Here is a 14,115-nt window from a genome sequence, read left to right on the forward strand (position 1 = left end):
CTTCTCCTGGATGTTCTCCTTTTCCAGTATCCCATACTTTTCAATCAACGGAAATAGAGTCCTTGTGGAAGCACGAGCAACTTGGAGACCATCAGTTATGACCAGGGTCGGAGACAGGGGGGTGCGAGCAGGGGTCAGACACCCCCCATCGCTAAATTGTCCTCGTGAATGTCAGACACATGTGGTGGTTGACTCGGACACCATATTTACAGAATTTGTGCTAATTCTCTTCGACAAAAAAGGGTTTTCCCCCGCTTCATATTAGACCATGAGACAAATCGATCTTACTCAATTTTACTACAAAATGAGTGGTACTTTTTTCCAATATATTGAAAGATACATAAGATATGATATAATGCAACAAATATTTATTTATTCCCTTTCTTGAATTCAAATTTAAGGTCATTTGACATTCATACCACAATTAATACCATCTATATACTTTGGTATCACTAGATATGTTCACGCACGAGCCTCTTGTTACATTGACCTTTAAATTGTGGAGTATTTTTATTGTTCCAGCTATTGAATTCATGCTCCAGCCAACTCATTCAAAAGTTCGAACAGATGGAGGGAGGCGGGCAATATATTTCAACACTCCCCCTCACGTCTAGGTTATTTTAGTCCTTAGACGTGGGATCAATGTAGGTCGCATAATTGTTTTATTTAATATTGCGTTGGCAGGGTCTTGAACTCAAAACCTCTTGGCTCTGCTACCATATTGAATTCATGCTTCAACCAACTCATCCAAAAGTCCGAACTGATGAAGAGAGACGGGCAATATATTTCAACACCACTGCATAATCAGTCAAGCATCTATCGCAATCTGCAACACGTACAACGCCTCCATCTTTGTCGTTGGTTTCCAGTTGATCTGTGAGATCATCCTTGAGGAACTTCTTGAACCAGCCAGCAGAGCGCTTGGGGTACCGCTTCAAACCATGGTCGTAGTCCACAAAGTGTAACCCAAACCGCACCGTGTACCCGCTCGTCCACTCGAAGTCGTCGAGCAGTGACCACGCGAAGTACCCCTTCACGTTTGCCCCATCCCTGCAGCAGTTGATGTCTGATTTAGAGGCTTGTTGACTGATTTTGACTGTAAAATTAAGCTGCTAGCTCTGACCTTATCGCACTCAGCAGGGCATCAAGGTGCCTGTGGTGGTACTCTATCCTGGCGTCGTCCTTGAGGGCTTCCTTGAGTGGTAGGCTCTTGTTGTTGGCTTCATTGGTTCCTAAAATACTCAGAGAGACAAATAATTGTTCAGATACGTTTTGATCTCATTGTTCCTATCTAGGGTAGGAAAACGCACTTGCCATTTTCAGTGATATAGATGGTTGGATTGTGGTAATTATCCTTGATATAAAGTAGCAGATCACGGAAGCCTTGAGGGTAGACGTAGAGCCAAGGTGAAGCAGCCTACATGCAGGTCATTTACTCGATCCAGAAAAGAAAGTTGGGAGAAAACTTGAGGAAGATTAGTCTGTGTATGAGGATAAGTTGCTAGTTACCTGAGGACCTATGGGAACACCATTTCGAACACCTGATATAATTGGCTAATTTTTAGCATGCAGTATTAACATATGTAATCTATGGCAAAGTCTCCATTATTCACTTAATATTTATTTTTAGAAGGGGATAATTTCCATGATATTATTAGTCTGGCAGACAAAGAACGGAGACAGATTGACTATGGATTTAGCATGATCGACTCACCGGTACGAATAGCTTGAGCATCGGTAGAGTAGCTGTTCCTAATGCCTTTTGATGGAGGAAGGCTACCAACGTAGTTTGTAGTATAGTAGTTGAGTCCAATGAAGTCAAATGCACCCTTCACCAATTTAGACTGTATTTTGGTGAACTGCGGCAGACGGTTTCCGACCAATACTTTCATGCTCCGGGGGTAGTCTCCTCTGCAGAGCGGGTCCAAAAACCTACAGTGGTTTTATTCCTAGCATAAGATCAATCTGCATTCTCTTCTAGACTCATACAACAAATTATGCCAGCATGAAAGATAAATTTTTTACCATCCAAGCATGAATTCCATAGAGCGTTTCGTCGCGGCAATGCTTGACTTTGAACGGGATATGGGAATAACCCAGTTTGCGACCAAAGTTATTCCAATCTTGCCCTTCTGCATGCCCTACATTTTTTATGTACACCATATCAATCACATTCATGGATGAATTGCAGCTGCATGATACGATGAACAGCTGGATCAGTCACCTTATATTTCTGTTTATACAATCTCGCGGCTGCTGCATGAGCGAGTATCTGATGGTGTCCAACAGTGTATGGCTCCCTCCCTGAATCCCCGACGCTGCAGTTTGCCTTCTCCCACGGAGAACACCGACCTGGTGCAGATACGCCCTCTGCATAACCCCAAACGCAGAAGGACCATGGCTCATTCAATGTGATCCAATGCTTCACGCGATCTCCGAATTCTTTGAAGCAGACTTCAGCAAAGTCTTTATAGTCATTTCTGCACCATTGTGAGTTAGTTATTTTGAAAGTTGATATATATTGTGCATGTTTGCACATGATACTATCTTCATCATAAATGAAATAGTTTTACAAAGCTCTAGCCACACCTTTTCAATCTTCAATGGCTAATGTGGAAAACCTACATAGTATTAAGGTGCATTAGGAAGAAATGCTTCGTTTGACTTCTCATAAAAAAATATAAAATATATTTTGTAATTGTTTTGTAACTTACTTATTCAAAAGGTACTTAGACAGAGTTGCATTGTGCTCATCTCTAAAACGTCACGCCTGGGAGTTATGTTCTTATAAAATAAATAGTGGTTGACTTACATAATATTAGGGCTAAGAAATCCTCCATATTTATCTTCCAGTCCCTGTGGAGTGTCCCAGTGAAAAAGTGTCACAAATGGCTGCACCCCTGTGCAGATATACAAAATATCTCAAATCTTAAGAATAATCTGATAAAATAAAGAAAGGACCTAATTGTTCCGTGCAGTTTAATAGATTAGGTAATAAATCAAATTACATACTGACAGTTTGATGACATACCTTTGGACAACAACTCATCGATCAAGTTGTTGTAATACTTGATGCCTTCTTGGTTGACTCCACCTCGCAGAGTTCCATCTGTTATGCATTAAGACATTAAGATCGATGTGGACATTCTATAGACTAGAAAATGCGAAGATGATGCAAAATATATTTTTCTACTTGGGACCAAAAATGAGAGTGGAGGTTTCCAGTCTGAAATAGCATACCTGGAAGAATTCTTGTCCATGAGATGGAGAACCTGTACGCGTCCATTCCCATATCCTTCATAAGGCGCACATCTTCCTATGTTATTGGCAAATTAGGATCAGTACTATTGAATTCATGCTCCAGCCAACTCATCCAAAAATCCAAACTAATGAAAAGAGGCGGGCAATATACTTCAACACCCCCTCGCGTCTAGGCTTATTTAGCCCTTTGACGTGGGATTTATGCAGGCCGCATAATTATTTTTCTAATACTGCGTTGGCATGGTTTTGAACTCAAGACCTCTTGGCTCGGATACCATATTAAATTCATGCTCCAGCCAACTCATTCAAAAGTTCGAACTGATGGAGAGAGTTGGTTGGAGCATGAATTCAATATACTTCAACAACTACTGCTCCCTTCTTTCCAAGATAATTGAACTTCTATGTTTGTCCTAAGTCAAACTTCATTAAGATTGACCAAATCTATACAATGATACATCAGCATTACAACACCAAATTTGCTTCGTTAGATGCATTATGAAATATATTTTCATATAATATAAATTCCATTATTGTATATCCTTGCAGATTTTTTCTATAGATTTTGTCACTTTTTTTACTTAGGACAATATATTATTTTTTAAATGGAGAGAGTACCTAGTTTCTTTTTGTTGGATTAGAACTAAAATTTAAAGATCTTGTCACAATTTGATCTTGATCAACATCTTTGACCATATAATTTGTGAAACACCATAAAGATCTGGTTAAAAAGCAAGACATATACACTATCAATACCTTGTAAAGATGGTAGGAGTCCACTGCCACATCCCCATCGCTTCCGTCGGCAATTTTATCTGCCGAAGTAATTTACTCAGTAGGGTGTTATGAGAAAAAGGCTATTATGCTCATGTATATTCATTTTGTTGAAAGGAACATCATGATTTAACCTCAGTTCTAAATTCAAATTACTTTGTTGGTAATCAGAACATCAATGGATATAAAGGCCTAGTTGTCCATATAACTACAAATATTGGCTAATCGCATTTTTTTTACAAATATTGGCATTGCAATTTTGTAAGATACTCAGATGTACAGTCCTTGAGATATTACCGTAATCCTACTCCCTTTGTTAATATGCAAAATCACCAACACTTAACTTTGACTCTATTTTTCTTAAAATTGTGTTTGTAAAAATTATGATACTATCAAAATATTTTCGCTATAAATCTCATTTTCTATTTTCACCTCGCTATTCTAAACAACTTTTTTACTAGTTGAAGTTGGAGAAGTTTAAATTTACGTTTTGTAGGTGTGAGTGGTATATATAGTATATCATTGCTACCATGTTTCTTATTCTAAGTTGCCTAATACTTTGTTAAGTCAGAATTGGTTTCCCAAGCGTTGGATTAGCTTTTAGGTGTGCGCGTGTAATTCTACCATCCAGTGGTTAAACACCATGAATGTTTCACTCGGTGGGAAAAGGTGATTTTCTATAGCTCTTGACCTCTCAAAAAGATCTTTGAAAATGTTCTTATTAAGAAGATATGTAGAAACAATTTGCTAATAAAAATGATATACACTGTGTATAGAAGATGTATATACATGCCTGGGTGTTGGTGAGTGAAGTTGTCCCAGATGCTTGATCCCCTGCCCCCCTCCATTGCGCCACCCTCATACTGCAGCATGTGAATGTCCACCAAATTTTTAATTAGACGGTGCTAGAACCAAAATTTTCATAATGATAGATTTCATTATAATTAAGAGTGAAATATGCCATTAGTACATGACCTCAAACTGATTGCACATTTTAGGCCAACAACTCGAAAAACGGTCAAATTCAGGTCATAAACTCATTTATTCTATTAAATAAGGCCAAAACTTATTTAGGGTGAAAAAAAGGCTACATGGCTACCACACCAGCATTTGTTTAATCGCTCAATAACAGACTAATATTTATAGGGTTCTTTTTTGCAAAACAGCTCCAGCCTGATCCGATTAGCAAATCACTTTGATTCAGTTTGAAAATCGTATGGAGGAAAAAAAATGACATGCATTGTGTGGGCTTGGAACCAACAACTTGAGGGCAAAAGAAAGCAGCTTGCTGATCACTGGAACATCCAGTTTTTAGTGAATGAAACATAGCGTATAGTATAATGAGGTAAGAGCACTAGAGACCCACAAACTTGCAATGTATGTGATGACTTAGTCTAGAAACTTGCAAAAGGTGATCAGCCCATCCTTAAACTTGCACTGCGTGTGAAGTTTTAGTCCATAGCCAATTAGGAGCGGACAAATGGCGCCACTCTGGCCGTGTCGTGGCACAACCACTCGCCCCGGCACTTTTGTGAAAAAACCCTGCAACTTTATTGAAATGCGCGTACATGCCTGGCCGCCCTAGTTATTCAGTGATACGTTGCACGCTCCTTTGGATGGTCAGTGGGTGCATTAGTCGGTGTACGCGCGAGGGGCAAGTGACAAGCATGCCATAGGCTGCATTGGTGACGTGAGCTTTCAAGTGAAACATCCCTGGATCCGATCTCTGCTGACGTGTGCTGCAATTTGTTTGCACTGCGTGCTGTTTCTAATACGATGTTCGGGTAATTCTATCGTCTGCAGGTGACAGCACATGATGTGTCGACTATGTTGTGGTGCGGACAGAACAACATAATCTTCCTGGTCAACAATGGCGGGTACACCATGGAGGTGGAGATCCACGATGGACCTTACAATGTCATCAAGAACTGGAACTACACTGCCCTTGTGGAGGCGATCCACAACGGGGAGGGCAAATGTTGGACTACAAGGTAAGCACATTTTGTCCATTGCAAAGCATCAAAGAAGAACGAGGTGAGCTTGCAGAACTGCCGCTTCCTTTTGCCGTTTTATTTTTTGATGTCTTGGCATACAAGTTAATTATTTCTTGTCCGGTAAGTAGGTTTGAGATTGTGATCGCGACACAATACCGTCTCTGGTCGTATTATATAAAGTCAGTTCGAGATCATGATCACGACACGATACCGTCTATAGCAGTATATATAATAGGACCATCTTCCGCGTCCAAAGACATATTGAAAACATCTAGAGTTTTGCCTTATCTCGCAACTTGCGGCGCCATCGTAGTCTACTATATCCCGAACGTCGGCGTGTAGGAATGCATGTCTCCGGAACCGCGCCATCCCTCGTCGACGCGCGCGTAGCCGCTTCATGCCGGCGGAGAAAGAAGCCGGCTGCACTGACATTGACGAGGTGGCGGCCAGCACGTCCATGCAAGCCGCCATCATCGAGGAGAAGTAGAACACGGGAGGCCGTCACTGCTTGGGTCCCATGAAGGCCACCGCCGAGGCAATGCCGGCGTACACAGTCGGTGTCTTCTTGTCCGGTTCTTCAATGCAGACCATCGCCGACCCCCCGCCTGGGCTCGACGAAAGTGGAGGCGGACCCCCTTCCCCTCCGGCTGAAGCATCAGCCGGCGGTTCCACTCCGATGAGCGGTGGGGAAGCGAGCCGCCCTATGCACTGAAGCATATACCTCCGGGGCTCCCGGCAGTCCGGTGAGCGGGCTGTCGGAGATGGGGAAGACAAAGGGATCTGCCACGGCTGGCCGTAGACTAGTGTACCGTGTCATGGGAGTGAAGCTCCGCGCGACTGTACGTGCACATTGTTTTACCTTCTTTAGTTAAAATAAATTCAAAATGAAAATGTTTAGTCCGGTTTGTATGAAATCCGGCCGTGTTTGCACGAATTTCGTCCGGTTGGTTCAAAATATATGCTGCTACGGTTGGAAGACCGTCTCCCGCATCTGTGTCCGCGGACGGATAAGGGAGAAAATTTACGGATTGGCGTTAGAGATGCCTTAAACCAAGCAAAGCTTGCCTGCATCAGTAGTAGCAGTAGCAGCACGCGCGTTGCCCATCAATTACTGTGAACAGTTTATCTTTGCTCTTCTGTTATGTTCTTAGTTTTGTACCAAATAGTGACTTGTGACCTGTGGCCATCCCGTGTGTTCTATCCTGCCAATGCTACGAAGATTATGGGAAATTTTTAGCTTGCCTCAGCTATTTGTGTGCATTCTTCTGTCAATATGGTCAGCCAATATACGTCGCACAATCAGTTCAGAAAGGGCGGCCCAGGCATGTACACATGCGTGATTTTTGGAAAGGTGAAGGTCCTTCTGTAAATTGCCAGGGGTGAGCGGATGTGGCACGCCGCCGCCAGCGAGGCGCCATTTGTCCGCTCCTGATTGGTTGTGGACTAAAACTTCACGCACAATGCAAGTTTAAGGATGGGTCGATCATCTTTTACAAGTTTGTGGACTAAATCATCACATACATTGCAAGTTTGTGGATCTCTAGTGCTCTTGCCTCTAGTATAATTAATATTACAACGTTTCTTTTAATGAGTTGTTGGCCTAAAGCATGCGATCAGTTTGAGTCTCGGCCGGTGAATGACTATCAAGCATCAGCTTATGCTGCAGCTTTCATACTTGTCAACAGATTGTGCTGAACTAAGAAAGGAGACCATGATCCATGGATCAATGGAGGAAAAACGAGTGAAAACCTGGTAGGCCGAGGAGGCCGTCCCAAAGATGAAGCCCTTGGGGAAGCTCCTCCGGCTTATCGGCTGCAGGCCAAAGGCGCCGTCGGCGGCGCTGGAAGCAACAACCAGAAGGAGAAATGGGAAGACAACCGCCAGCAATGCTCTTGCAGCCATATGGTGTGATGACAACCGGCTATGTTTCAGCGTCAAAGGCTTCCCTTGGCACCACCTATATATAGGCAACATGTTTCTGTATGCATATGTTTTAGAAAAATTAATCTGGACTTCAAAATTCTTCTTCTAAAATGGTCGGGACTGAGGATTTCCTGTTTCTTTTATGTTTCTTTTGGGCATGATTGTGCTGTTGCCCCAGCCGTCGATTTGGGTCTGGACTTTGAATGTTGGTTGTACGGACAATTGCTTTATCTATAAAGCGGGGCGAAAGCCTATTTTGATGAAGACACATGCCATGTGTTTTTTATGTGACACATGCTTGCATGTTTTGATTGGACGATACAGGCGTCTTGCCTGAAGGAAGATGTGCACGCTGACTGACTTTACCTGTAGCACAAGGCTAGCTAACTTTTTTTCAAGATACACATGGCTAGTTAGGGTAACTCCAACACGGATCATCAAACGGTCTGTAAATGTCTGGATAGGACATTTAGGACACTTCTAGTCATTCAACTATAGTTACCAAAATTGTCCGGACCAATTTTGACGTTTGAAATTCTGCAAACTGGTGCCAAACTATGGGGAGGTTTAGGGTGTCTCGACCTCCGCCACATCGGACTTCGACAGCGTGGACCCACTCAAAACCTAGTCGGAACCCGCGCATTCTCGCAGTCATTCCAGTCCTCCCACACGAAAGCCCGCCCCTCCCGCCGCCACCGCCCCGAAGCCTCCTCCCCCGCAACCCCCCCCCCCCATCCCGTCGTCTGTCGCCATGATGGAGCCATCGTAGGAGCTGAAGACGATGTTCGTCATCACACAGGAGCCCAGGGAGCTCGCCCGCAAGGTAGCCTCCATGCTACGCCATGGTCGGTGTGCCAGGCTGAAGGAGAAGGCGATGGCTGACGGTCAGGCCGTGGCTCCTCATTGAATGGCAAAGAAGACGGCAAAAAAGCCAGTGTCACCCGGTCAATCGCTGCCATGGCTCACGGAGCTGAAGCCGACCTACTACTACACTGCCTAGCACCTTGGTATGCTCTTTTTTTTTGAAAAGGGGGTTTACCCCAGCCTCTGCATCAGAAAGATGCATACGGCTCAACCTTGGTATGCTCTGCATGCAGCAATCGCTACACACTTAGCGGCCTCCTCCTCCGGCCATCGAACGCCGTTCACCATCGACCTTAACAACAACTACCTCTTCAGGGAGCCGCCGATGCTTGTCCGGTCGCGGATTCCTGTTGTGGAGCTCTCGTCCGCAGGTGCCAATTCATTGTTTGGAATGACTAAACCAAGTCTGATGGCAGAAAACAGCGAGATGATGATGAACACTATCCAAGATGGTGACTGCTGCGAAGACGGACAAATAGATGATTCCATCCAGAACAAAAGCCGCAGCCGAACACCCAACAGGAGTACACCAAGCAGCCGGACTTTGAACCCACTACTAGGAAAAGGACTATAGATGGGATTGACACTAATGGCGCACCAGAAAGATGGTGCGCCATTAGTATATACTAATGGCGCACCACAATCTGATGCGCCATTAGAGTTTAAACTACTAATGGCGCACCACGCTACGGGTGCGCCATTAGTATCAATTTTTTTTTAACTAGTGCGCCTGTCCAAACATACTAATGGCGCATCCGAGCAAAGTGCGTCATTAGTAGTTGTAACTACTAATGGCGCACCAGGCAGCAGGTGCGCCATTAGTATAGAATTTTTTTTTAAACTAGTGCGCCTATCCAAACATACTAATGGCGCATCCTGCCCAAGTGCGCCATTAGTAGTTGTAACTACTAATGGCGCACCAGGCAGTGGGTGCGCCATTAGTATAGAATTTTTTTTTGAACTAGTGCGCCTATCCAAACATACTAATGGCGCATCCTGCTTAAGTGCGCCATTAGTAGTTGTAACTACTAATGGCGCACCATGCAAGAGGTGCGCCATTAGTAAGTGGGCAGCAACAAGATATTTGGGACAGCCTCTCCTACCCACACACTCACTTTCTCCCCACTTCATTCTCTCCACCTCCTCCTTGTCTCGGGTGCCTCCTCTTTTTCACCTCATTTCCACCATAGATTCATTCAAATTAAGTGGTTAAATTACCTTGTTTTAATAGGTAAGTAAGGGGGGAAGCTATATTTAGGTTGTTCTCCTTACAACAATGTGCACATGCACTTTTTACGGCCTAGCTAGATCTATGTATGTTCGTGGTGTTGCATATGTTTGTGGTGTTGCATATGTGTTTGTGTTTGGAGGTGTACCGGTATTTGATATGCGATAGTTGCCAATATTTTGCCGGAATGTTGATTCATTTCCGTTTCGGCGAGAATTTTGGCATTAAGCATTCTTTTTGGTCCTATTTTTAGGGAAAGTCATGCCAAATTTTTGTTTGGTTCTAAAATATCGTTTTGCTCTACCCCGCAGGCGACCATGGTCCGCACGATGACCGAAGGCATCGTGAATAGGTTTTTGAGGTCCGCGAAGGCCGAGATGCTTCAAAAGAACGAGACGGAGATAAGATGTCCGTGTCGAAGATGCAAGCTGAAGAGCCTTATTGCGGACCCGGATTCCGGGCAGGTGCGGGACCACCTGCTGTTGCGTGGTTTCATGGATGGCTATCGGTGGCAAGGTGATGAAGATGACTACGAAGTCGTCCATGCGGGCCGGGCAAGAAATGAGGAAGGGCAGCAAGACAACCACCGCGGCTCGGGCGGGCGAGAAGACGAAGAATCCCCAGGAGATGATCACGACTGTGATGCTGTACACAGTCATCATGTAGAAGATGCAGGACATGATGATGAGGAAGATGCCGGAGCAGGCGACGGGCATGATCATGAAGATGATGATGCCGGCGGAGCAGACGACGCTGGACCATCGATGGGCTGGGTGCAGGACCCTCATATTCAAGAGCTGCTTCTCAAGCAGACGGATAACGCAAGAGCTGCCGCCCGAGAGAAAGCCAAGATGGATCAACTTGAGTTAGACGCGGTTACTCCATTGTATGAAGGATGCAGGCCCGAGGATACCCGCCTGAAAGTAACGCTCATGGCCCTGGAGATGAAGGTAAAACACAAAATGACCAACGCATGCTTCGACGAGAACATGTCATTCTGGCACGAACGTCTTCCCAAGGGGAACAAGTGCCCGACCAGTTTGGAGGAGGCGAAGAAAATCGTGTGTCCTCTGGATTTACCGCACGTGAAATACCATGTGTGCATGAACAATTGCATCATTTATCGGGACGAGCACGCGGAGTCTACAATATGTCCGGTGTGCGGTGTCACTCGATACAAGAAGAGGTCGCGCTACAACACATAGACGTGGTCGATCCTTGGGTGGTAGAGCACAAAACCTTTATTAAAAAGACGTACAATGACCGAGGCCAACAGAGGACGGACGGAGATACACTCAAAGAGCACAACTCATGTTTCACGCGTTGGTTCAAGCATAAGCTTCTGTCGTACCCTTTACATGAGGATTCTTCCGCGGAAGAACAACTCATATTCGCCTTGTCACAGGGCGCCGAGCACAACCTGATGACCTATGAGACGTACGATATCAACGGCTACACATTCTACACCGAGGCCAAGGACATGAAGAGCGATGGTTATCAGAACTCCGGGGTAACGATGGAATCCTACACCGGTAACGACAAGGACAGATACTACGGAAGGATCGAGGAGATCTGGGAGCTGAGCTACGCTGGAGAGAAGGTCCCGATGTTCCGTGTCAGATGGGCCAAGAACGTCATAAAAGAAGACCGGTATTTCACCACCATGGTTATACCCGAAGCCAAATCCAAGACCGCGGGTGCAAACGTCACCGCGAAAAATGAGCCATGGGTACTGGCTTCCCAAGTGGACCAATGCTTCTTCATTACCGACCCGCCAAAGCCCAGTCGTGTTGTTGTGAGGAGAGGCAAAAGGAAGATCATCGGAATGGATGGAGTAGCCAATGAGCAAGACTTCGACAAGTACGGCGACCCGAGGATCGAACATGACGACGATGATGAAGTAGCAGCATACACCACAAGAAGAAGCAGGACCACCCTACCTAAAGGACGTCCGTTCCACAGAAGAACTCCATTTGCGAAAAAGAAGGGCAAGAAGATTGTGAACAGATAGCTAGCTAAGATCGATTGTATTTAAATCGTAGCCTTCATTTCTCGATTGTATTTCATGGGTACTTTTTGAACTATCATGAATATTTTTAAATTTCATGGACACTCGATCTCGATCCCCCTCCATCTCGATCGCTATCCCACCTCGCCAGATCCGGCCCCCTCGCCGCCGAGCACCCCCCCAGTCCACCGGCCGCCGCCGCCGACCCCCCGCACCCTCGATTTCCCTACTCAACCGCCGCCGCCGACCCCCCGCACCCCGCGCACCGTCTTATAAAAAAAATTAGTATCAAACAGCTTTTTAAATGCTACTGTCTTATAAAAAAATATTACTGTTATTATTTAAACAAGTTTGAACATATTTAAACATAAATAAGTATCAAACAGCTTTTTAAATGCTAAAAAAAATTTTGTGGAGCCTGGGAGTCGAACCCAGGACCTCTCGATCCCCCTCCATCTCGATCGCTATCCCACCTCGCCAGATCCGGCCCCCCTCGCCGCCGAGCACCCCCAGTCCACCGGCCGCCGCCGCCGACCCCCCGCACCCTCGATTCCCCTACTCAACCGCCGCCGCCGACCCCCCGCACCCTGCGCACCGTCTTATAAAAAAAATTAGTATCAAACAGCTTTTTAAATGCTACTGTCTTATAAAAAAATATTACTATTATTATTTAAACAAGTTTGAACATATTTAAACATAAATAAGTATCAAACAACTTTTTAAATGCTAAAAAAAAATTTGTGGAGCCTGGGAGTCGAACCCAGTACCTCTCGATCCCCCTCCATCTCGATCGCTATCCCACCTCGCCAGATCCGGCCCCCCTCGCCGCCGAGCACCCCCCCCCCCAGTCCACCGGCCGCCGCCGCCGACCCCCCGCACCCTCGATTCCCCTACTCAACCGCCGCCGCCGACCCCCCGCACCCCGCGCACCGTCTTATAAAAAAAATTAGTATCAAACAGCTTTTTAAATGCTACTGTCTTATAAAAAAAATATTACTGTTATTATTTAAACAAGTTTGAACATATTTAAACATAAATAAGTATCAAACAGCTTTTTAAATGCTAAAAAAAGATTTGTGGAGCCTGGGAGTCGAACCCAGGACCTCCTGGTGTGAGAACTGGCTGCTGACCAGTCGAGCTAGTAGAGTGGGCTTGACATAGATAGGTTCTGGTACTACATAACCTTTTGGCTCGAGCTGAAATAAAAAAAAATACTAATGGCGCACCACGGTGAGGTGCGCCATTAGTATGGACATGCTAATGGCGCACCACGGTGAGGTGCGCCATTAGTATTGTGGCCCCCCTTCGCCCGATCCCCCCTTCGCCCGATCCCCCTTCGCCCGATCCCCCTCGCCAGTTCTCTCCCTCTCGATCCACCGCCGCCGCCGCCGCTGCACTCGCCCTCGCCCTCTCCCTCCCTCGCCCTCTCCCTCCCTCGCCCTCTCCTCGCCGCCCGGACGCTGCCCGGACGCCGCGCCGACGCCGCCTCGACCCCGCCCCGACCCCGCCGCCCGGACGCCGCCCCGACCCCGCCGCCCGGACGCCGCCCCGGACGCCGCCCCGACCCCGCCGCCCGGACGCCGCCCCGGACGCCGCCCCGACCCCGCCGCCCGGACGCTGCCCCGCCGCCCCGACGCCGCCTCGACCCCTGCCTCTCTACGAGGAGGTAACCCTAACCCCACCCGCTTATGTTGCAATTTTCACACCCTACCCAACCTGTGAAGTGCAATCTGCTGTCATAAACTGTGGCCTGTCACTATCCCATTTCATGCCATGCTAGTAACTAGGGTATTTTGGTGTGCATCTGACAAGACCTAGGCTCTAAATTGTAATGTTCATATTGGCACCAATCCTGACTGCCACTATTGGTCTCATTGGTTTACTACTTTATTTTATCTTAATGTGATCAATTGTAGAAATACATCATATGTAAGATGCTATACTAAATACAACATATCTTCGCAGAGTATGCAAGCACCTTGCTGTTTCCCCCATTTCTGTGCTTGTGTGGAACGGAGAATGTAGAATAGGTTGCACATGCTTGAATATCTGGGGTAGGATTGTTT

At 45.9% G+C, this 14,115-nt stretch overlaps 1 protein-coding gene across 5 annotated transcripts; it reads right to left on the reverse strand.

Annotated features, from left to right (window-relative positions):
* Window positions 1-645: 645 nt before the first annotated feature.
* LOC123047163 (beta-glucosidase 12) lies at window positions 646-7,942 on the reverse strand. 5 transcript variants are annotated; one of them, XM_044470658.1, is made up of 13 exons: window positions 7,776-7,942; window positions 4,826-4,895; window positions 4,015-4,073; window positions 3,241-3,316; window positions 3,032-3,109; window positions 2,813-2,900; window positions 2,225-2,480; window positions 2,026-2,141; window positions 1,715-1,932; window positions 1,510-1,541; window positions 1,311-1,383; window positions 1,124-1,232; window positions 646-1,050 (listed from the first exon to the last, which is right to left on the reverse strand). In XM_044470658.1, exons 1-13 carry the CDS (start codon window positions 7,926-7,928, stop codon window positions 744-746), a joined length of 1,635 nt encoding a protein of 544 aa, XP_044326593.1. In that variant the 5' UTR covers window positions 7,929-7,942; the 3' UTR covers window positions 646-743. The 5 variants fall into 5 exon arrangements, 4 of the variants coding, with proteins under 4 accessions (XP_044326593.1, XP_044326592.1, XP_044326594.1 ...); XM_044470657.1 differs by having other exon boundaries at window positions 1,315-1,417; XR_006422823.1 differs by having other exon boundaries at window positions 922-1,050; window positions 1,311-1,417.
* Window positions 7,943-14,115: the final 6,173 nt, after the last annotated feature.

The sequence above is a fragment of the Triticum aestivum genome, chromosome 2B (genome assembly GCF_018294505.1).
Source record: "Triticum aestivum cultivar Chinese Spring chromosome 2B, IWGSC CS RefSeq v2.1, whole genome shotgun sequence".
Classification (NCBI taxonomy): Eukaryota; Viridiplantae; Streptophyta; class Magnoliopsida; order Poales; family Poaceae; genus Triticum; species Triticum aestivum.

Coding starts and splice junctions, on each gene's coding strand:
- LOC123047163 (XM_044470657.1), bottom strand. CDS start 7,928: ATGGCTGCAAGAGCATTGCTGGCGGTTGTCTTCCCATTTCTCCTTCTG. Junction 4,074..4,825: donor CTTCACTCACCAACACCCAG/GCATGTATATAC, acceptor TTACTTCGGCAG/ATAAAATTGCCGACGGAAGC. Junction 2,901..3,031: donor CGATGAGTTGTTGTCCAAAG/GTATGTCATCAA, acceptor ATATCTGCACAG/GGGTGCAGCCATTTGTGACA.